This window comes from Ursus arctos, unplaced genomic scaffold (genome assembly GCF_023065955.2).
Source record: "Ursus arctos isolate Adak ecotype North America unplaced genomic scaffold, UrsArc2.0 scaffold_18, whole genome shotgun sequence".
Classification (NCBI taxonomy): Eukaryota; Metazoa; Chordata; class Mammalia; order Carnivora; family Ursidae; genus Ursus; species Ursus arctos.
The window spans coordinates 27,008,079-27,032,273 of record NW_026622852.1 but is presented as its reverse complement, the minus strand read 5'-3'; the positions used below and the strand labels follow the sequence as shown (position 1 = coordinate 27,032,273).

At 51.2% G+C, this 24,195-nt stretch overlaps 1 protein-coding gene across 1 annotated transcript in view; it reads left to right on the top strand.

Moving 5' to 3' along the window:
* The window catches only part of PAX5 (paired box 5), a 92,735-nt gene that overhangs the window by 39,781 nt on the left and 28,759 nt on the right, over positions 1 to 24,195 (top strand). The window contains exon 6 of the mRNA XM_057313532.1: positions 10,799 to 10,974. Coding sequence (XP_057169515.1) covers positions 10,799 to 10,974 — 176 coding nt within the window. The remainder of the gene's footprint in view (positions 1 to 10,798; positions 10,975 to 24,195) is intronic.

Genomic DNA, 24,195 nt, shown 5'->3' with positions numbered 1-24,195 from the left:
GAAGGGTTGTGCTTGCTCAGTTCCATGCCGTCCTGAGTCCACCATCGATGTGTGTGTGTTTGGGGGAGAAACACACCATAGACACAAAAGCCTCTCGAGTTCTTTTCAGCTGAGACAGGAGATGACACACATTGGCGGACAGAGGCTGATCTCTGTGTATCCAAGAGGAGTCGAGCCAGTCCGAGTATATCTAACAGGTCAAGCTCTGAAATGAAGAAGCAATAAGCCAGTGAAATGGTACTATCACCGAAACATGATTGATCAATTGAATTCTATCAGAGACAGTGGACAGTGAGATTAACTCAGGCCTGATAGGTTCAATGAGTTAAAGCATGATGTTCATTTCAGCTTCATTTCACCAGTCTTTGCTTGTGAAATTGGTCAATCAATAGAGGTTGAAGATCATATATATATATATATATCGGGGACCATCTTATGGGGAATATAATCTCAGTAGTTGGCTCCTGGCTGGGGCTGCCTGCCTCGGGTAATGGAGACAGAACAGGGACTCCATCAGCCCCATCGAAATGGCCTGATATCTTCTCCAAATGAAAAGTATTTTTGGATCTCTGATGATTTATCTTTTTTTCCTCCCTCTCACTTTTATCTATGACAAAACCCATACCCATCTGGGAGAAATATAGTGATTTCTCCTGAAAACATTTGTGCAATGGTCAGATAGATACACTTCAAAATATGAACCTTCTTTTTAGTTATATCGTCCTTGGAAAAAAATAAAGACAGTAATTCAAAAAACCCAAATGGGGGTAATGCAAAGATATCAGTGTAAATATGATTTTTAAACCCTTTTATTTATTTGTTTCTGTGCAGTGGAGGATGGGGGACAGACTGCTGTGTGTGGAAGCCAAAAAAGGGGGGTGCATGCACGAGGAGTCCTTCCAGGTATAATTAAAATGAAGCCTTTAGCATTCTTTGATCTCATTTAAAAGCACAACTCATAGAAACAAATCACCCTTTTGCTCCCAGTAATATTTCATTTGCTTTGGAATATTTTCACTATGGTGGTTAATTTAACATCCCTCCTAATTAGTGTGCATATCTCTCTGTAAGGTGGAGTAATTAGGTACTACTGTACAAGGTAATGGACTTGGACAGTGTGGATTAGAGAGAACAGACTTGTCCCATGGCAATGCACAAGGTATTCCTTCCTGCCTCTTCTTTGAGGTCATCTGGATTCAGTTAAGCACAAAGAAATCCCATCTCTTCATGCCAATGCCATGAGAGCTTCAGTTCTGTATTGACACTATGTGTACCTCGGAGTATACAATAGGCTCTGGATAACGGAGAGCAGCGCGGCACAGCTAGACCGAGAGGAAAGAGCGTTTTGTACTTTGCTCTCTTCCCCCTCCCCCCAATTCTTGAATTATAGCCATTCCCCAAGCACCACATTTTCACGTGCCTCTGGGCCTTTGCGTATGCTGTTCCTTCAGTCGGAATGCACTTCCTCTCCTTGCCCCTTGCTTTGGCTAACTTCTTCCTACTCATTCTTAAGTCTCGGGCTTCACTTTTTCCAGGTGGCTTTTTTGGATCACCCCCGCCCCCAGCCTGGATTAAGTGGAGCGATTTAGCATAGGGTTAGGAGCAGACTCTGGGGTCAGACGGTTTGGATCCCAGCTCTTCAGTCTCTTCGCTGTGTGACCATGGGCAAATTACTGAAGCTCCCTGTGCCTCAGTTTCCTCATCTGTAAAATGGGAGGGGCAATAACAGACCTGACATTATGGGATTGTTATGAGGATTAAGCAGATATGGCGCCTAGAATAGTGCCTGGCACAGAGTAAGTTCTGTATAAGGGTCAGCTACCATCATTTGGCTCCCGGGGTGCCTCCACTTCTCAGGTTCCTTGCACTTATCTTGCCGCGTTGGAATCGTTCACTTCTCTACGTCCTCCACTCAAGGGCAGGGACTAGAACTTAAACCCCTCTCTGGTTCAGATGCCACTCACAGGGCCAGCCAGCCAGCAGGAGTTTGGTGCACGTTGCTCAGGAATGAATGAATCCATGAGGCTTGGAGTGGGCATCGGGGCCTCGTGTGTTCCCAGGTTCAGCTCACTTTGGATGTGCCCTGTGGCCCTGGACAAATCCCTCTGCTGTCCCAGAGTGTGGAATCGTCGGCCCCTTGGGGCCTTTTCCCTCACTGACAGCCTATGACTCATGGATAACACGCGGCACAATCTGATTCACTCTGGTCGAACCTGAACGTATTTGGCAATCCTACAATTTTGCGTTTTCCTTCTCAGAGAAGAAAGATTGAGTGAGACTAATGGCTGAATAACGGTAGTTCCAATGGAATTTCCTGCACGCTACTTTGATTTTTCTCAGCCCAGTTTAAGCTGGGATTTATACAGTCACCCAGAACATCGATTTTGGTTCTGGGCTGACACGCGACATTTCCAGCCCTGCCGCCCTGGTGCCCAGCACACGGCCTGGCTCACAGTACGTGCTCTAGAAATGCTGCTGGCTGCGTCTTGTCTGCATCCGGAATCCTATCCCCTTCATCTCCACGCCTTGTCTCCTCTGCGAATCTGGGGTCTGGCTTGGATGGCCCCTCCTGCAGGGCCCCTTTCCTGGTGTTAGTCATCTCTAGGTCACCTGAGCATCCGAACACCCCCAGGCAGAGTAGGAGACTGAATGGCATTTTGTCGCTGTTGTTGGGCTCTGAGCAGTTGAACAACTTACTGTGTCTTCCTTTCCGTGTATGTGTCGCCGGGAAGCTTAGAGCTCAGCTGAGTTCTGGTAGTTTATTGTGCGCTCATTTAAAATGTTATGAACTGCCTCAAAGCTTTCCTAGAAGTAGGTAGAACATATGGCCTTAGTCATTTCACTCTTGCCTCCTCCGGGATCACTGGTGTCCTGGAGGTCACTCCTGAAGTTTTCTCCTGAGTTCTCTGATGATGCCAGAGACTCTCCTGTTGCCGGGTTCCCCCGAGCCACTCAGGCCTGCAAACCCTCAAGCCTTCCTAGGTCATGCATTCAGTCAACAAACACCGACTAGCATCTTCTGTGCTTGAGGTGAGTCAGACGTGCTCTCTGCCCTCAGACAGCTCGTACTGTTCGCAGGGAAGGAAAGAAAGAACAGTCCTAGAAATGGTGCGTGTTTTTCGAGCACGTGCTTTATGGCCGGCACTATGCCAAACGTTTTATGGGTATTCTCCTTGCATTCTTTCATCAACCCCAGGTCTCGTGATTGTCCTGTTTTATAGATGACAAAACCGAGGATTCAGGAGGTTAAAGAACTTTCTCAAATATCATAGACTCGTAAGAGACAGAGTGGGGGATTTGACCCTGGGCCTGCCAGGGTCAGGGTGCCCAGGCTTCCCTGGCATGTGGCCCCGTCCACCACAGGGCCTAGCTTTACTCTAAGACATGGTAAGAGGCATGCAGATATTTGCTGTGGCCTCAAACACATTACTTCTTACCTTTGCCGGGTCCCTCAGCTGGAAAATGGGAGCTGACCTGACAGGATGGGTTGTGAGGAGTAAAATCCAGGCCAGAGTGGTGGCCGGTGCAGCTTGCTGAGGAGACCCAGAAGAAAGGGCTCTTCGTTCAGCCTTTGGACTTAGAGGCGGGCTTCAGAGAGGAGGTGGTTTCTAGGCTGAGCCTTGATGGGCGGGGGTGAAGGCGAGCCGGCAGAGGGATGAGGAATGAGGAGAAAGTAGCCTGCGGGGATGGCGTTGTGGGGTGACCGGGGGGTGACTCTGACTGCAGGGGCGGATCATGGAGGCCCAGAAGCCTGGGGCTTCGTCTTGAGGAAGCCTTGGAAGGGTTTCCGTGGTGAAAGTGATGGTGACAGGAACTAACGTGGGTTGGACACTAACTTTGTGCCAGGCACCGTGCTAAGCACGTTACGGGGATGATCTCCTTAATCCTGACAAAAGCCCCAGGGATTGTCTGGCAGACCATCGTCCCAGTTTATAGATGAGGAAATGGAGGGCATTAGTTTTAGTGGCTGATCCGAAGGGAGAAGGGGAGTGGAGAGAACACTGCAGGTACGAGGCCTAGGCACACATCCCAGCTGAGCGACCTCACTTACTCCACCTCTAGGAGTCTGACATGCCAAGACCCGGCTGGGCCTCATCTTCACTGGGGGAGGCAGGCCTGGGAGCATGGTGGTGTCAGAGAGCCGGGCAGCAGACTGGCTGGCTATCACTACCGTGGAGCCCTGCAGGCCAGATCAGGAGCAGACCTCGGACCTGGGGTAAGGGTGGGGGGCACTGTGGTGCCTGCGTAAAGCAGTAATGGGATCTGGGACTTCTCACAAATTCAAAAAGGTTAAGGGTAAACGTATCCTAGTGAAGAAGAACGAGATTTCTTCCTCTCTGACTTCCTCCCAGAAGACCCCGGCAATGCCCCCACTACCCACCTGTCTGTTCCTAAACCAAGTATTGGCAAAGAGAATGGTATCCCCTGGGTAGGTTTGGGCAATTGTTTAGGATGGGATGGATATTGCAAGGGGGGGTGTGTGCCCTACAAAGACTGTACAGAACAACCAAAATGGGAAAATAAGTTAATGCTCAGGTAATACTATTTAATAGACAAAATCTAGGTGGGTTTTGGAGGAGAAAATGGTTAGAAATGACTGACTCAGCCTCCATGGTGGGTGATAGGGCCCCTGAGGCCCAGAGAAGGCTCACACAGCAAGGAAGGGCAGTGCTGGAGTTAGAGCCCAGGTCTGCTGGCTCTCAACCCTTTCCCACGGGGCCCTCCCACTGCCCTGCCATGCAGGGGAGCACCTGGGAGGACGGAAGAGGTTATCTAAGGGCTGTCTCTGGCTTTGGCTGGGTTCTGTAGAGAAAGGGGACCGGAGAAAGGCTGAAGTCTGACCCAGTGGCTCCAGGCTCCCTTCCTGGGACTCCAGGGCAGGCCTTTGGCTAGGGTTGCGTCCCAAAGGCCATGATACCAGAAGGGATTATGGAGATTCCTGTTTGTTTTTATTTTTTTCCCTCCCAGTGAGCATCTGCAGGCATAAAGTACATGATGATTTTTAAAGAAACAAACCAGAACCCTTCAAGAAAAATGCAAAACCCCTGAATCTGCTGTGCTCTGAAGAAAACGCAATGGGTTTATGATCTTTTAAGACACACAAGAGACAGCTTTCTCTTGACAGATGGGAATCGGAGGCTATTTTGCTTCCTCCCCCTTTGCGTGACCAGACCCGATTGTGTAAAGCTTTTAGCTTCAAAGCCGGGTTGTGAATAACATTGGTTTAACCTGAAATTTAAAGCCAGCATTTCTTTGCTCCCCGAGATGGGGCTTCCTGCCCCTTGCTCCCCTGAAGCTAGCTTCCAGAATGTTAATTCTACGAGCCATGGTTGACTAAGCCCAGCACTGGGTCTATTACATATTATTTGATTTGGAGTAGAAAAAAAGATTTAAAGATACCATGCCCCCTGTATACCTTTGTACTTTTGCCCATGTCTGTCCATATATTTAAGCATACCATTCACATTGCAAGTTCAGATTTTTCTCCCTGGAATAAAATGGGTCTGAGCATTTCTGTAGCTTGTCTCCAAGACCATATTCCCCAAAGAAGTCAGACGGCATCTTTGCAACACAGATGAGAAATGCTACGGAAACGTCCGTGGGAGACTTGGAGGGTCAGACCTGCCCTTGTGCCAGGGACGGTTTTCAGATATTATTTTTGTAGCTGTCTCCGAGCATATGATTGGTTTGTTTGGCTCACAGTTGCTGTGCTGCCACTATGAGCAGTACCGAGAGGCAGGTCATCTGTGTCCCTGGCCCAAGAATTAGGCCTCTTTTTGTCAGAGGGTTTATCCTGGTTGACACGTGTGCCTTTTCTGGTGTGATTATTTTTAAATTAACATTTGCCTCCTCCACTGAACAGAAGTCCATGAGGGCAGGGCTGGGCCAGCTCTTACCCATCGCTGACGCCAGCATTAGCATGGCACCTGCTCACTGAGGTTGAGAGAAGAACTAATGGGGGCGTCTGGGTGGCTCAGTTGGTTAAGCATCTGCCTTCGGCTCAGGTCATGATCCCGGGGTCCTGGGATCGAGCCCGGCATCGGGCTCCTTGCACAGCGGGGAGCCTGCTTCTCTCTCTCCTCTCCACTTGTGCTCTCTCCCTATCTCTCTCTCTCTCAAATAAATAAACAAAATCTTTTTTAAAAAAGAGAGAGAGAGAAGAATGAATGATTGAATGAATGAGGTTAGTTGGAGGGATGCTGGCATTTGCAGACCAGCCTGTGGAACGAAGGTGGTCATCACAGATATTACTGACTTGATCATTTATTCCACAAATACTCCCTGTGAAGGAGGCAGAGATGAATGAACTGTGGCTTCCCCCTGAGGTAGCTAATAGTGCAGTGTCAGAGCAAAGGGCCCAGTGGCCTTGACTCCTAAGAAAAGGGAGAGAGTGGTCAGAGCCCAAGGAGTAGATGAAGCAGCTGGTGCAGAAAGGGAGGCATCCTGGAGGAGGAGGCACGCATGCTCACAGGCTGCGTCTGTCCTGCAACAGTGCGCATGTCCGCGGGGAATGGCTTACCTTCCACAGCGGCGCGGTGGATGACCTGTGGGTGACAGCCTGACTCCATGCATCACATTTAGAAGCCCCCAAGTGCAAATTTCACCTTGCCAGCCCTGAGTCTTGCCTAAGGATGAGGCTTGGGAGCAGGGCTTCAAAAGCACAGCCAGTCTAAAGGAACGGGCAGTTCAGGTCCGGGACTGAGACATGTGCAGGGTGAGTGTTCCCCAGGCCCTCCCGTGGCACTGCACTGCTCCCGCAACAGGACTCAGATCCTCCCTGTCGCTTTCTGCAGGCTCGGGGCTGCCTGGCCATCCCCCGCCTGCCTCTCTACAGTCCCCTGGGGTCTCTGCCCGTCACCGTCCCGTGCCTTTCATCTCCTTCTCATGTCTAAGCCTTTGTAGGTGGCCTCCTCTGCCCGGCATGCCCTCTCCACCCCCACCCTCTTCGCCCTGCTGACCCCTTGCCCGCTACTCTCAGTTCAAGCATGATTTTCCTGTGGAAGACTTCCCTGACTCCTCCCGGTGCGGTCGCAGCTCTTCCTCATTCTCTATAGTCCTGTGCATATGTTTCTAGACACCTTTTCTACTTGGCAGTAATTACAGTTTGTAGCCATATGTCTGTGTGAGTGTCGACTAAAGGGAGCTGCCCTTTCTAGTTTGGAAAGAGGGTCGTGTCTTAGTCATCACTGTATCCTCTGTGTTTACTTTCTAAACATCGCCTGGACTGAGTAAACACTTTATCCATATTTGTTCAACGAGTGATTATATGGGTAGAAGTGTCCCAGCCTCCTCAGGAAATGACCGACGTCAGGCATCTGTGCAAAGTGACAAGGTAGACCTACCTCACCTTCCTTCCTGACAGAGAAAGTGAGTGGGGGTGCTGGAGGGGCAGGGACAGCGGGAGGGATCATAGGTCACGGCCCATGCCTGGAGAGGTGGCTCTTTCCAGCTGGCTGCCCTCTGCTAGGAGTGTCTGGGTCACCAAGACAGCCTGGACCCTTTCCCGGACTTGGCCCATGGGTGCTGTGGTTGACTTTCAGAAAGCCAGAGCAGGATGCGGCAAGTCTTCTTCCTAGAAGATGGCTCAGGTCCCCGCAGGGCTGCCTGTGCCTGGAGTACGTGAACCCGTCCCCAGGGAGCCAGGCTTCCAAGGACCCCCGGGGTTACACTTGAAGTTGGCCGTGTGCCTTTACTCTGTGAGCAGATAGTGACCTTGCCCACAGGAGCCCTCAGCGGAGCCACCCCCCACTTCCTCAGTGTAGGTGAAGCTCTGCCCTTCCAGAACTTTGAGCTGTGCAAAGAGCCCAGCCTGTGAATCCCATGGGGGAGGGATGGAGCCTGAGGACATCTGTGGGAGGACGGCCTTTCCAGCGTCTGATGGAGCAGCCTGAGCGGGAGGAAAGAGGTGGGCCCTGCCCAGCTGGGGGCAGAATGAGACCTTAGTGGGAGTCAGTCCCAGACGACTGGCTGGCAGGAGGGAGCCTGCAGCAGGAGTTTGGGGCCTGGCTGGCGGGGTGGGGCTGGGGAGTATAACTGAAGGGTGGAAGAGTGGATGTGGTCTCTCTGACAGGGAGAAATTTGATGGGAGCGCTGGGGACCGAGAGCAAGGTCATACTTCAGCAGGGGTGACTGGGGCAGAGCAATAGCCGAGGAGGAGCGAGATGAGTGTCCTCGTGTGTGTGTGTGTGTGTGTGTGCACCTTTGATAGTGGGTTCGTTTGGCAGATGCCAACTAATGAGAGAGCACGGACAGGGCTGTGAGCTCCCACATTCTGCTAGTCTCAATGCCCTTGTAGGAATGGTCCCCGTGGGGATAGGCCATGATGGAGAAAGGGACTCTGAGGATGATGTCCCATGGGCAGGAACAGGGACCAGTCTCGTGGAAGATTCGTGTCACAGGTAGCCAGAGGAGGGGCCCAAAGTCTGGGCTGGGGGACATCAGCCAGAGAGAGCGGCTTCCATTGTGGCCCGCATGTTGGGGTATCTGGTCATTCAGACTGTAGCCTAGCCTATGGTATCCTCTTGGGTCAAAGTGGAGGTGCGATCTGTTTTCTCAGGGGGCTTTATGAGCTGCCTCTGAAGGCCCTTCCTATAGAAATCCTGGGGTGCTCTGAGCTGTCAGCCTCTGTGGAGGACTCTGGAAGGCCAGTATTCATGGAAACGCCCACAGCTGGTGTCTCTGCCCAACAGTCAGACCCTGCATTGCATCTGCCTCCAGATAGGACAGTTGGGGACATACCCACTTTTGGTAGCATCTCAGTGACACAGCACCCCACTGCTTCAGGCTCTTTGGTTTGGCCTCTTCCTCACACGACATGATGGATGAGGTCTAGGGCAGCATGTGCTGGCAGGGTGGGACATGGGGGAGAATCGGGCAAGGCCTGTGTGAGGGCACCTGCCGTCGAGAGGTCTGATGTGTGCTGATCTCCCCTGAGGCTCCCCAATGGCGAAGGCAGAGGCCTGGGTTCCAGAAATGTCTGTGGTCAGCCCTGCATGAGCAGCTGGGTCTCAGAGGGCCCCGGGAGATGAAGGCCCTTGAGGCCATTTCCTTGCTGGAAACTTTTGTCCTCCTTGCTGTCCTTCATTTTGAACGGTTTGAGTTCAAGGCTCACCAAAAATATTTCATCCCATTTTTTTAAAAGATATTATTTATTTATTTGAGGGGGGGAGAGAGAGAGCGAGCACATAGGAGCAGGGGGAGGGAGAAGCAGACTCCCCACTGAGCAAGGAACCCGACGCAGGGCTCAATCCCGGTACCTGGGATCATGACCTGAGCCAAAGGCAGACGCTTAACTGACTGAGCCACCCAGGCACCCCCCCCCATTTTCTTTTTTATTGGTAACTCATAATATTTTCTTTGAAACGTAAGCGTCATCCCCAGAGCCTGTTACAGCGTGAAGAGCTAACAATACAAAACACATAGAGAATTTCATGTGTACTTTGTTGGTCATTCATGTTTTTGAGGAGGCAGTAGTACATGGAAAGTTCTGCATCAAGACAAAACACAACAAAAAGCATGCTGTGAGGAGTGTCCCTCCCTTCACCTCTACCCACTCAGTTCCGGCCTCCGGGAAAGGAAGGATGAGCGCTCTCAATGTCTCTCGTGGTGCCTTCCAGAGCTCCTTTGGCGATATATACACAAAATGCACATGAAGTCCTATTTTCTTCCTTTTCCTTACACAGAAGGTTATACGTTATCCATGCTGTGCCGTACCTGGTTTATTTTTCATATGACAGTGTACCCCGAAGATCTTTCCATATCGGCGCACAGCGGCAGTCCTCGCTCCTTCGCGCAGCCGCCCGGTGCTCCACCGTGCGAGCACACCATCACTTATTAAGCCAGCCCCCCCAAATAAATTCTTGCGTTGTTTCCAGTCTTTTGCTACTAGAACCTTGTACCTAGAGCACATCCCGTATGTGTGAGGCCAGTGGTAAAGCACATAGTTTTAGAGGGGCAGCTGCTCTATTTATCAAAGGGGATGTGCGTTTGTGATTTGGATAGATTTTGTCAAATTGTCTGTCATGGCTGTGTGACTTGTGGGCTCCCACCAGGATTGTGTGCAGGCTGTTTTCCTACAGCTGTCCTGCCACAGCGCTTTACTGACTGGTCATGTGGTGTGGGGGCAAATGTCCTGGGTGAGGGCATCAGCTCTGGGACGAAACCGTACCTGCAAGGGCTGGGGACCTTCAGTGCAGAAGAGGCAGTGGCCCCTGGTGATTGAGACTCCCGCTCAAGGGGCGCCGGGGCGGCTCAGTCGGTTAAGCGTCCAGCTCTTGATTTCGGCTCAGGTCATGATCTCAGGGTTGTGGGATTGGGCGGTGAGTAGGGTTCCACACTGAGCAGGAGGTCTGCTGCTCCTTCTTCCTTTGCTGCCCCCCCCCCCCATGAGCCCTCTTGCTCTCTCTCTCTCTCAAATAAATAAAAAAATCTTTAAAAAAAGACTCCCAGTCAACCTGAGCTCCAATCCTCAGGCAAATTACCTGATCTCTCAGGCCTCAATTTTCTCATCTGCAAAATGGGGGAAACATTATCAACCTCGGGGTCATTGTGAGTTTCAGAAGAGATGATGCCTGTAAAAAGGGTTTGGCCATGGTGCCTGGCAAGTGGCTCTGGGAGGCTGGCTGCGCTGAGTGGCTGAGGAGCCCCTTGTCTGAGTCCCCTTGTGCTTCCTCTCCGTCAGGGGAGGAGCTGGGCTTGGGCGTTTCTCAGGCCCTCTTCTCAATCTCACTGTCTGATCTGCCTTCCTTCAGCAACTCGTGTAACCTGCACCCCCCTTCGTCTCTCCTGCTCATCACAGGTATTCAGGATTCTCCAGTGCCCAACGGTCACTCACTGCCGGGCAGAGATTTCCTCCGGAAGCAGATGCGGGGAGACCTGTTCACGCAGCAGCAGCTGGAGGTGCTGGACCGCGTGTTTGAGAGGCAGCACTACTCGGACATCTTCACCACCACCGAGCCCATCAAGCCCGAGCAGGTACGACGCCCCACTCACTGTCTGCCAGCCCCCTAGCTGGACGCAGGCTTGGCTTGCCCCCCACAAGGCATTTGGCGGGGTGTGGGCGAGGATGCCAGGTTCTATCCCGAGGCCGGCTTCTCGTTGTTCTCGGCCAAACCTGGGTAGTTGCAGCCTCCCACAGGGTCAGGAGGACTTGTCTGGGGTTCTAGCAGCTTCTTGCCTTGGTGCCTTTGTCTCCCGGGCCAGCCTGGTGGGGTGGGGGCGGGGGCGGTGGCATGACTGGTTGGGCTGCTCTGCCATTGCTGCATGGTGTCCTTTCCTCAGGCTCTTTGCACGGGGAGGGGTGGTGTCATGATTTCAGGGCCACTCGAGTTGGTCTTGGGTCATTAGCCTGTCAGTCAGGGTGAAGATGGAAATACGGCCATACGCCACGTTATGATGGTGCTAGTGTGTGCCCCACTGTCAGCCCACCTGTCAGGTCCCCCTGGCATGCTTTTAGAGTCTGGAAATGAAGAAGGGTGTCACTGGACAAACTCCCAGCTGGGTCATTTGCAAGAAGGGAGGGAAGTAGGAGGATGACCCCTGCTAACCCTGCACAGAGATGCAGTCACTGCCTTGGCTACGGGGCCAGAAAGGCTCTGCCCCGTGAGAGGCTTCTGGGGCCCGGATAAGGTCCCTCAAGTACCAGATCCAGCTCAGGACGCTATTTCCTGATGCCCAGTCTGGGCTGGTTACCTGGCAGGCACAGACAGCTCAGATACGGTTCCTGCCTGCAGAGAGCACCCAGCTGTGGGCACGTCCGAGAAACCTGGCTAGCTGCTACGGGCGGGGGAGACTGGCCCCGCCGAGCTTCCTCTACATGCTCATTAGATGGCACTTGTGAAGTTTTCCCACAGAACCATTCCAAACCATGTAGGCTGCCTGCATGAGCTCCCGTGGTGAGGAAAGATGCCAGACGGGATGTTGAGTAGTGAGGAGGGAGCAAAGCCTCAAGGGCCACCATCCTATGACAGTCTGGCTCTCTGAACAGCTCCCGTGAGGGCTTTCACAGACCATCTAGCCACTTTGTTTTCAGATGGGGAAACTGAGGCCCAGAGAAGCAGAGAGACTTGCCTGACACCACACAGCCAGTCATGTATTCACTGAACAAACATTGAGGAGTGTCACCTATGTGCAAAGCATGGAGCCAGGCACTAGGTACTTTAGTGAACAAGACAGGCTTGCATCTGTCCTCAGGGAGCCTGCAGGTGTGTGGAAGAACCACCGTCAGTAAGAATAACCCAAAGCGTCACAGATTACAGATGTCTTGGGTGCTGAGGTGGGGACGTCTGAGGTTCTCTGAAAGAATAAAGCAGAGGCTGAGCCAGCCTGGAGGCCACAATGGCCCCCTGGGGGAAATGTGTTCGTGCTGAGCCCCAAGGTGTAGGGCAGAGCCAGGAGAAGGGACATCGGGAAGGGGTGTGCCTAACAGAAGGAATAGCAGATGTGTGGCCTGGAGGTAAGAGGGGGCATAGCAGGAGTGAGGAATGGAAGAGAGCCAAGAGAGCCAGTGTGGCTGTGCTTCAGGGCACAAGGGTGTGGGGAGAAGTGACGCTGGGGAGATGGGCCAGGTCTTGTAGACCATGGTTAAGACTTTGGTCTCTCTCCTACAAGTGAAGTGTCCTCTGGGAACGAGGGGGTCCTACGTGTTGGACAGAGCTGGTCGCACCGGCTCTGGATCTTGAACTTTCAGGAGAACAGTCTGTTTGCATCACAGCCTCTCCCACTGCTCAGAGCCCTTCTGAGAGATGGCCAGAGTCACATTCCATCTGACGCAGCAGGAGAAAGAAAAGGAGACTTCTTGGATGAGGCCTACCTTTCCCTCCAGAGCCGGGAGAACATTTATTTTCTAACCATTGACAAGGTCACGTGATTTTAGAGCTAGCAGAGATTGCAGAGACAAGCTTTCAGCCCCCTCATCTTTTAGAGGCCCCGAGAGGGGACAGGGTGTGTCCAAGGTCACACAGTGAGTGAATGGTGAAGAGTGAGGTTCAGGCCTCTACACTCAGCCTGGCCTCTACTGCATGAAGCCTCGGGTGCCTGTATGAAGCTCCTGTACATTTAATGTAGACATTCAGTGTAAGAGACTGGGTTTCCCTGTGTTGCACGTGATTCTCATGGAAGCTCAGGTCTGCGTCATATTTCACTTAACTTAGAATGCCCGGGAAATCTGGGCAGAGACTGTAGGGCTTCATAATTGGGAGTCCAGAAGCCATCCATGTATTTACTCACTTGCTCAGACATTTATATGCTCATTTATCCAACATATTTCTTGCATGCTGGCTATGAGGCTGGCACAGTGCCAGGCACCCAGGGGGTGCAGGGATGAGTCAGGCATCAGCTCTGTCTGCCCACAGTCTCCCAGGGGCAATATGACATGGGTTCAGAACCTGCAAGGCGAGGGAGAAGGTTCTGTGGGCCCTGATGAGTGAGGAGGTTGCCTCAGTTGGGAGCAGAGGAGCGAGATGTTACAGAGGAGGCAATGTTGGGGGACAGGTCTGATAGGCTCATGTAGAGATGGGGCCCAGCAGGGAGGAGCCCTGCATTACACACCCCGCCAGGGCCCTGTTCCTAGCAGTCTGGCTGTGCAGTGTCCTTCAGAACGGCGCGGACACGACCGCGGGCCTGTGTCTGTGTGGGCTCCAAGGCGGGGCGTGCAGGCGAACGTGTGGCGGGGTAATGACTGACTCAGAGCTTTCTGGTTAATCTGCTTCACCTCCCCGTAATGTGCCGTAATGAGGAGAGATGGAAGGTGAGGCCGCGGGGCTGCCAGGCACACACACAGGCACTGGACTATGAATGACATACCCTCGCTCCCGGTTCCCAGTCACTGGACAAATGACAGCCAAAGCAAGGGGCCACAGCCCAGGAAGGGGTGCGTGTCAAGGGTACGAGCTCCTTGAGCCCCCTCATGCCCACTCTCTGCCTGGCCTTGTGAGCCCCAGTGCAGCATGGCCTGGTGGTGGCACCCAGAAGGGGGCCTGGATCTCTGGCAGCCAAGGGGCACATCTCCGCTCTATGTGAGCAGATCCGGGTCTCCACGGTCTAGTGGCCTTGGTGGGGTCCTGCTGTTGGTTTCACTGAGCAGCCTGTGGAGAAGGAAGAACTTTTCCTGGCCTTGGGGTTGAGGGAGTTTGACTTGAGTCCACCCGAGTCCCGGCTCTGCCCTGTCGGGCGGGATGCTTTTTCTCTGGACCTCAGTTTCCATACCTGTGGCAGCAGCACCTGTGAATTTGCACACCAACAGCTGCACAACTGTGGTCTTCCTCACTCACGCATGCGTGGTATGGTTTGCAAGGGACTTTTATGTCCATTCTCTCCTCCTTCGGCTCTCGATTTAAGTGCCCACTAAACAGTGTGGGTAAGATTATTGGGCTCCGTTTTACAGATTGGTACATTTTCCCCCCCAGATTGTTTACCCCACGTTCAGCCTGGGGAGTTTCCAGGACTTGTGGAGGCCGCAGAGCTGGGATTTGATTTCGGGGTCTTCTGTCCTCATCTTGTGCTGAATGGTTGCATGGGCCTCCTTGTCCCCGAAAGATTCTAGGAGCGTTTTCTAACTGGCTGGTTCTCAGAACTGGCCTTTTGCGGCCAGAGTCTGTCTGTTATTCCAGAATCCTCAGAGTTTCGCCATGGGCTTGGGTGGTCCAATCCCCCTGAATTACCCAGCGCACCCACTTGTGGGAAGAACATTCGTCTTTGAGGCCAGCTGGGCGTCCTGCCAGTCACGCCCACCCCCACCTTGACGCTCCTCCCACCAAGATCGGCCCTGGTGGGTAGGCCAGGCTTCTGGCTTTTGTGTGGAAACTTAGTAAACCCTGGGCCCTGGGTGTCATGCATTCCCACTTCTGGAGCAATGAAACGCTTCCTTTTCAAAGCGGTTATTGAGAAAGCAGTTCTGTTTTCCCTACATGTGGAGGGAGTAAACATCACCCGGAAGGAGAGCAGGAAACAAAAAGAAAAGAAAAGAAAAAAAGCTGGTGGCGTGCATGTTCGTTTCAGTGAAACTGGCGGTGACGCTGTGGCCGTGGGAGCCGCTCCGTCCTCCGGCCTCGGCAGGAAGGCTGAGGCGAGCACAGCCTGCTGTATTTACTCTCGGCAGACTATTAACCAACACCAGGCTATTAATCTGGCTTTTGAGCCTTCACTAAAGCCCATAAAAGCTCACAGTTGTCAAATGGAGTTCATTTTAATTTCCTTTCAATCACAGTAAATTATTCAGGTGATAAATCAGCTGGAGCAGCCTCCTGGCTGTAATAGAAACCCTAATTCCTGGCTAATTATCCAGCCCATTGCTGCCAACAGATCAATACGGGCGCAAAATGGAACCAGCCCAGGGCCCTCCCTCCCATCGGGCCAGAGACAGAAAGACAGCTGGGGAAGGGGACGTGCTGCTGACCTCCCGGGAAGTTCAAAGGTCATGGGGGGTTAAACCGGGAGAAGGCTTGTCCCTTGTCTAAAGGAGAAAGCCACCAGAAATGCCTCCTGCTTGCTTGTGCTGCTGTGCCCTCCGCATGGTGGGACTTCTCCAGGCTGGTGGGCCTGGGCCGGGCACGGCCTCTTCCTGTGCGTGTCCTACTCCTGGAAAGGGGTTTGTGTTTTTGAGCGTCATTGAGCTTGGTCAACGGGGATGGTCTGCAGTCCTACCTGAGTCAGAAACAGGGCTGGGATGGTGGGGAGAAAGATGAGGTGCAGGGCATGTTGCTGGCTTCAGGGAGCTCACGTTCCTCTGTAGTGAGTCCGGGCCCACCAGAAGGAGGTGGGAGTGAGGAGACAAGTATGCTGGGCTGAGGAAGGGGGAAGGCTTCCTGGAGGAGGTGCCGTTCGTGCTGTATCTTGAAGGATGGGCAGAATCCAGATCTGTGGAGATGGTGGAGCTGGCTGGAGGGGGCATTCTAGGGGAGGAACTGTGTGGGCAAAGGTATGGCAGGGGACTGTGAGCCGATCTGGGCGGTTGGGATGTACGAGGAATGAAAGGCAGTCAGGGATAATGGGGCTGGAGAAGTAGGAGGTGAGCCAGACCCCAGAGGAATGTGGAGGTGAGGAAGTCTGGCTTTGCTTTTGGGGGTAGTGTATCCCGAAGAGCCCTGCGTCTGTGGCCTGGACCACTGTGCTCACCTGGAAGCTACCGTCACGGGGCCTCCTGCCTTTTGCCCTGCCCATGTTGCTCCTGTTAGATTTCTCTTCTGGAAGCCCATCCTCACTTAGGAGCCCCTCATGGTTTCTCGCACTGGAGACCCCAGCCCCAGCCCTTCATTCCCATCATGACCCTTCACCACCACCCCACGTCCCTCTGCTGGCCCCCAGGATGCTCTGGCTGTGGCCAGGCCTGACCTCTCACTGCCCCTTGTGGGCTGGGCTCCTCCTCCGTGTGAGGGGGCCGCGGACCGCGGGCTGGTGTGTGTGTGCACGCGCGTGTGTGTGCCTGAGCGCGTGAATAGCGGGGATGGCCGCGAGCACGCAGGGCGGCAGGTACTGCAATTACTATGACTTTCTTAATGTTGTTCTCACTCCAAGGGCCTGCTCACCGTTTCCCTTTGGTCTGTTTCTAAATCTCCCCTGGCCAGGCCACCAGGAGTCCTGCTGGCCCTGGGAGGCCTTCAGTGACCCACTTCAGTCCGCGTGGACTTGCTTCGTGTGTAAGTTCGTGAAAGCATCAGGTTCTGATCATTACCGTAGTGATTGCTGCAGCGACGGTGTATTCATCGTTCCCCCCGTGCTGGCTCTGTTCCGAGAGCACCTTCCTTGCCCCATCTCATTACAAAGTCAGAGCGGCGCTACTTCCCCGTTGTGCAGGTGGGATGGCTGAGGCTTAGGGAGGTTAGCGGTGGATCGGCCAAGATTGCAAGCCAGATCCCTGGCTCCAGGGTCCGAGCTGCCAGCCACCAGGGCTGTCCCAGGTGCAGCCCAGCCTGGCTGCCCACTGATTCGTACAGGTGACCAGTTTCCTGGGAACACACCTGGGGGTTCAGTGTACTCATCCTGGGGGGCAAGCACGAGTTAGAAAGCAGTGGGGCTGCCACAGAACCCAGTGTGGCTTTTGGAAGGAGGAGCAGAAGTCTGAGGGCGGTGACTCTACTGTTCCAGTGTTCTAGACCTGCTTCTGCTCGGCTCTCCCCGGTCCTCCCCTCCCAAGGCTGTGCTCAGGGCCAGCTCCTCCTTTGCAGATGAAGTAGAGAGTGTTTAGAAGAGACCCTTGGAAATTCTTTCCCAGGAGAGGGATGACTGGAGAAGTTAGGGCTATTTGGTCGAAGAAGGGAAGACTTGGGGATGTGAGCAGGGAAGGAGGTAGGCTAAGAGAACTTTCTAATAGCCGAAGCTTTCTAACCAGCGGTGTGGGACTCCTTGTGAAGTAGTGAGCTTCCTGTCACCAGAGGCATGTAAGTAGAATCTATCCTTATTCATATGTGCTGTATTAGAAGTTTAAGAATCCACTGAGGACTTGATTAGCTAAATGTCAAGGCTCTTCCAACCTGAAAGAATAATTCTAAGGGTAAGAAGAGCAAGAGGGCTCTGGTGGGAGGAGGGAAAGGAAGAGGGGAGGCAACAAAAGGAGACCTTTAACGCTGCAGGGTGGAAGGGACACTCAAGGGAAATGCCCCCCAGGGACTTTCACCAGGGCTGGCCAGCCTGGGTCACAGGGGCCGTGGCCCTGAGCACAAGAGGCTGGGGCTGCCACGTCTCGGGAGGCTGGCGATGACCCCAGCTCCCTTCATGCACAGAGCAGGGTGGGGGCTCTTGGTGAAGAAGCCAGGGCCAGAAGTCTGGGTGGTGAGGCCGCTGCCAGCCTCGCTGCCCACGCACGGTCCTGGGCCTCCTCTGCCTCAGGGAAGGAGGGTGAAGAGGAGGATGAAACAGACCCGCGTCCTGCCCACACGTGCCAGAGCTTGCGGGGGGGGCTGGCGCGTGACGTGTAACTTAATAAAGGAATCGCTAATTGAAAACCCCCACAGCCGCTTACGTGGGACTGTCGCTCACCATGGCTCTGGGAAGTAGAGGATGTCTGCAGTCCGATCTTCATGGGGCAGATAAGGAAACCGAGGCAGAGCGAGACTACGTAACGCGTCCTGATGAAGTAACTCAGCCATATTCTCCGCTCCCTGCTGTTTACGGGTGAAGACAGTCGTCTGGAGTCCGTGCCCTTTCCTCTGCATGGCAGACACTTCCTGATTGATTGGGTGGTTTCACTCAGCAGGGTGTTTATTGGGCACCTTCCCTGCGCCAGGGACTGTGCTAAGTGCTGGGACACAGCAGCAACAAGGACAAACGTGCTCCCCAGAATGTACCCTACAGCAAAGGAGACAGATGTGGACAAAATGATTACATCGGTAAAAATAGGGTGTCATTACGAAGCATCACAGAGTGTGATGGGTGCTCGGAAGAGAAAGACCAAAGGGTGAAGAGTGGGACCTCATCTAGATGGGGGGGTCAGGGAATGTCTCTCTGAGGAGGCATCTTTGAGCTCAAGAAGGGGAAGTGTGGTGGGAATAGTGTTCTGTGCAGAGAGAACAGCCTATGCAAAGGCTTGAGGCTGGAAAGAGTGTGGTCCAGTAACCAAAAATGCCCCGTGGGGCTGGTAAGCATGGACGGCAGAAAGTGGCGTGTGGTGCAGGGGTGGGGTGGTGGGCGCCAGATAGGGACTAGGGCCAGGCCTTGAATTTTGTCTTGAGAGCAAGGAGAAGCCTCTGCAAGATTGCAATCCAGAGACTGTCAGGACCCAGTCCAATACAGGTTTGATTATTCTGCGGCAATGGGGAGTCTTGAAGGGTCGGGGGACCTGGAGGCTGTTGCCAAGGTCCAGACCCTGTCGCTGTACCCCTGGAGGTCACTGTATCCCTGGAGACAGTTGTCAGCCCTGTGTGGGGTGGGCCTGCTCTCCCGTCTGGACTCTAGACCAGAAATTGTGGCCTGTGATGCACGGCTTCTCTCCCCTCCTTTCTGCTTCTCTGTGTCCCCCCGCCTACTCTTAAGGCCCCCAGCTCTGCAGCCAGGCCCCCAGGTTACTAGAGTTGAGCTCAGATTTGATTCTGAGCTTTCTGATGGTCCAAAGTGGGAAGCCGTCCGTTGTGAGCTTCTCATCGTCCACCAGGGGGAAAACAGGACAATTCCCCAAAGGAGGCCACGCTTTTTCTGACAGAGTGGAAAGGAAATTGTCACAGGGGTTGCAGTGGGGGGCCCTGTGGAGGCCCTGGGCTCAGTCCTCCGCAACACGTGCAGAAGAGCCACAGCCAGTTTCACAAGGCTCCGTCCTCCGGGGCGGTGTGATGCCCACGTGCTTGGCAGTGCATTTCTGCAGGGGCTCGCCTGCCCTCACCACAGGGCTTGAGAAGGCAGCCTTGCTGATAGCCCAAGTTAAACCGAGAAAAATCGCAGACGGTCTAGGGCAGCATTCCTAGATTTTCCAGTCTGATGCTCGGAAGTTGTGCTACTATCTTGGGGCTTGGTGACTTCCTGCCGCCCACGGGTACCTTAGGGAAAATGCCCTACCAGAGGGTTTGGTTCTATAAGAATGTACCTCAGAGGGACACTTGGATGGCTCAGTTGGTTAAGCGTCTGCCTTCAGCTCAGGTCATGATCCCGGAGTCCTGGGACTGAGTCCCACATCGGGCTCCCAGCTCTGCAAGGAGCTTGCGTCTCCCTCTCCCTCTACTGCTCCCCCTGCTTGTGCTCTCTCGCTCTCTCTGTCAAATAAATAAATAAAATATTAAAAAAAAAAAAAAAAGGAACGTACCTCAACATCAACTCAACTCTTGATGAGGAGGAGAAGTTAGTAGTTTTGCATTTGACTTCTCTGATGGGGGCTTGGTGTGCAGGAACTTAGGGACGTTGAAGGAAGGAAGAGGCATATGTTATAGAGATTAAAGACGCAGACGGCTTACCCGCACAGTTGCAGATGGACGGGATGGAACTGAGAGGGCACGGCTGGGCCTTCTCATGGGAAGCAGGCACTCTCTGACCTAGTTGTACCTGGAAGCCTGATGCCAGAGGAAGACTTTTTTTTTTTTTTAAAGATTTATTATTAGAGAGTGAGAGAGAGCATGAGTGGGAGAGGCAGAGGGAGAAGGAGAGAGAATCTGAAGCGTACTTAGAGCTGAGCGCGGAGCCCGACGTGGGGCTCGATCTCACGACCCTGACTTCACGACCTGAGCCGAAACCTAGAGTCAGAAGCTTAAGCGACTGTGCCATGCAGGCGCCCCCAGAGGAAGACTTCTGACCCTAAGGCGTGGTGGAGGTAACCCGATGAATGTCCTGGGCTTTGACCAGTCTAATGAGTGACTCTTCCCATGGAAGGAGCCATAAGAGTGGAGAGGGTGGTGGCAGCAAGGAGAAGGACAGGAATTCTCTTCCCAGTTCTTCCCAGCATGTGGAGAGGGGGTAGAAACCCCTTCCCGAACACCGAGATGCAAGCAAGATTTAACTTGGTTGTCATCTTGCCTTCGGAATGAGGTAATAGCAAGGACTGTGCTGGAATTCTTGCTCCCTAGATCTCCAGAGGAGTTGGGTGCCTCTAGACCAGCCATATTTCCCTTATCCTTCTGTTGTCATCATCTCAAAGTGACCCAAAGGTGAAACTACAGGGATGCTGGGGCTTCAACCTTTCTGACTTACTCTACTCCTTAGAGTCTTGCCTAGGATGCCCATTTCTTCCTGAACAGCTTTTAAAATATTTTCTGAACAATGGAATTTTCTGAGTGTTCTTTCTCTTCCTGTGAGTCAAGCAGAAGAGTGGCTTCCCAAGAAAAACCATTGTCCCTGTTTTGCAAGATCAAGGAATGTTTGAGGGAACACTGAGCAAGGTTGCCATAGTGTGAAAGCATGGGACGGGCCCCTGGGCTTGCGTGACGCCTCTTGGGCTACTCACTTCTCTCTGGGTCCTGGTTTCTGCACTTGAGGTGGGGGATTAGACTGGGTCATCCTTGAGATCCATTCCAGCTCTAACACTCTGTGTTGAGGAAAAACACACATTGGAAATCCATCTCTTATTTTTCTTTTTTAAAGATTTTATTTATTTATTTGACAGAGATAGAGACAGCCAGTGAGAGAGGGAACACAAGCAGGGGGAGTGGGAGAGGAAGAAGCAGGCTCATAGCGGAGGAGCCTGATGTGGGGCTCGATCCCATAACGTCGGGATCACGCCCTGAGCCGAAGGCAGACGCTTAACCGCTGTGCCACCCAGGCGCCCCACCATCTCTTATTTTTATTTTGACTTGTTTAGTTTTTCTTCTTGTCCGTTCCACTCTTTTAGATGACAAGCAAACTCTGTGTATGTGGAGTTTAAAGATTACAAGCAAATTGTCAAAGAGCTGCCTGCACCTTGCTCGGATGTTCTTTCATTCATGTATTCATTCATTCATCCAGGAAATCTTTACAGATATGCCATGTCAGTGACACTGACCACCTGTGCTGTGCCGGTGGCATAAAGTAACAGCAAGAGATGCAGCAAAGGTACTGTGTGGAAATTGACTTTGGGGTAGAGATATTGCCCCCTACCCAAGGCTAGGCAATATTGGCAATAAAAAAAAAGACAAACAACAGACTATTCCACTCCTAGAGCTTGTTTGTGTTGACAGTGCACTTAAAGTTTGGCTTAAGGAATTTGACTATTTACAAAGCTCTTAAGAAAATCAAACTTTACTGTTTTGTAAATTACAAAAAAAAAAAAAACAAAACCAAAAACCAAAACAAAACCCACATAGATTTCTGGTTCTGATAACAAGGTCTTAGTTATTACAGGCACCCCTTTCTCCTCCAACAATAGAAATACTGGATCAAATATAGCAACAAAATATTTTTGATATATATCAGGTTGAATTAGAGATAGGGAAATCCTTGGGAGCTGGAAATTAGGAAGGAGCTCAGAGCCAGAACTTTAAGTGTGTGAGCAAATGTCGCAGGGGCCCAGGGTACTTACCAGTTCTGGAGATAGTTTCTAGTGAACAGGGGCTGGGAGCGTTGATGCTGGTGCTGAGATCGAAGATATGGCCTTAAACCTGTGTGATGTGGGAGTTGGAACTGAAACTTCTGCAAAAAACTTGAAACCTGGAAGGGTGGCACTTTCCCGTAATGAGCAATAGGCACATTTTGCCTCCAGGCTGACGAAAGCCCTAGAAATTTTGATTCTGCATGGGACTCGGAGCAGAAGTTTCCCATGGGAGATTAAAATCTCAAGCCTATGCCACATACAAGTATGTGGCATATATATAAAGTATCTCACTTTATATTATTCCCAAGAAACTCAAGAAGAGAAATTAATATAAAAACTGGGCTTCTATCAGTGAAATCCTCGAGATGCCTAACAGAAGCGTATGAAAAACCCTCTCCCAGATCCTTCCACAATCTAGTCTGTATAATGTGTCTGCAGAAGAAACAATAACCACTGAAGATGACCTCACAATTTAAAAAGTTGCAAACCACACAAGGAAATGAGGAGGAAATGGAGATGTAACCAGAATTAGTACTGCAAGATCCTAAAATAACAGACAATCTGAAGGAAACTATAAAATGTCTACAGAGACGAAGAAGGGACTGGAAACACTACAAAAGGATAAGACACCATGAAAAAGGAATACTCAGATTAGAAAAAGAACCAAAGACATTTTCTGTAAATAAAAATTTTATTAGTCATCAAAATTTAAACTTGAATTCATGGATTAAATACCAGATAAGACCCAGCTGAGTACAAAATTAGAGATTTGGGGGACAGAGCTGAGGAAAGTGCTGGGAATGCAGTATAGAAGTCTAAGGAGTTGGGAAGTAGGGAAGAGAGGGTTACATGGAACGCCTAGGTGGGGCTCAGTTGGTTAAGCATCTAACTCTTGATTTTGGCTCAGGTCATGATCTCAGGATTGTGAGATCGAGCCCCATATCAGATTCCATGCTGAGTGCAGAGTCTGCTTGAGATTCTCTTTCCCCCTCTCCCTGTGCCCCTCCTCCCCATGCTGTCTCTGTCAAATGAGTAAGTCTTTAAAAAAAAAAAAAAGAAAGAAAGAAAGAGAGGGTAACAGATAAAGCAGAGTTTCATGAGAAGGTCCAACATGTATCTAAGAGTTGCTCTGGAAAAATAAATAGGAAAAAATAGAGGTGAAGCAATATTTGAAGAAATTATGGCCAAAGAGTATATGGAATAGAACTTTCACAAGACATGTGTCAGTAGATTGAAGAAACATACTAAATTCCAAGCAAGTTAAATAAAAATAAACGTACGTCTAGGCAAAGCAGTCGTGAAATTGAAGAACATCAGCGCCAAAGAGAAAGTTATAAAAGCAACCAGAGAGAAAGTATAACTTTCAGATTGACACAACACTTCTTTTTCAGCATCGGTAGGAATCAGAAGATAGAAGATCTGTAAGTGTTAAGAGGTAATAACAGTTGATCTGCATTCAGATAAATGATCATTTAACAGCGAAGGCAAATAGACACTTTCAGACAAATACACGGAAGGTTTACCCCTCACAGACTCTTGCTGAACTGCTGAAGGATGTACTTCAGGAAAAAGGCCGCGAGAGACCTCCAGTTTTAGCTCGCGCATACGAAGAGCGTGGAAGTCGTTACAACAACAGATAAAGCGGAAAACTAAAACTTTTTTAACTTTAAATTTTTTTCCTAATTGTGGTAAAAAACATGTAATGTAGAAATTACCCTCTTAAACATATTGAAGTGTATGTTTCAATAGTGTGAAGCAGATAAAATGGAATCCTAGAACATATTTAATTAAACCCAGAGAAAGAAGAAAAAGGGAAGGGAATGAAACAAAGAACAAGTTCAATGAATAGGAAACAATTACAAACATAGTAAATATTAATCCAGCTAGAACAATGCTTGCTTTATATGTGAATGGTCTAAATATACCCATGAAAAGACAGAGATTGTCAGAGTGGATGGAAAAAACACACAAGACCAAACTATATGTTGCCTACAGGAAGAATATGAAACACAGAAGGAAGGGATGGGATTTAAGGAGCAATGGTAACCAAACACCTCGATAAACAAAGGATAATCTAAATTACTGATGGTAGAAATAATGACTAATTTTGGTGTGTTTAAAAACCAATAGAAAAACGTACAATAATAATATGTAATATTGGGAGTGAGCTGATCCAAATTAAAAACTCTAAGATCCTTGTATTACTCAGGAGGAGGATAGATATATTGATAAGCTTTGGATTTGGTTGTGTCAACGATGGAGATGAGCACATGAAG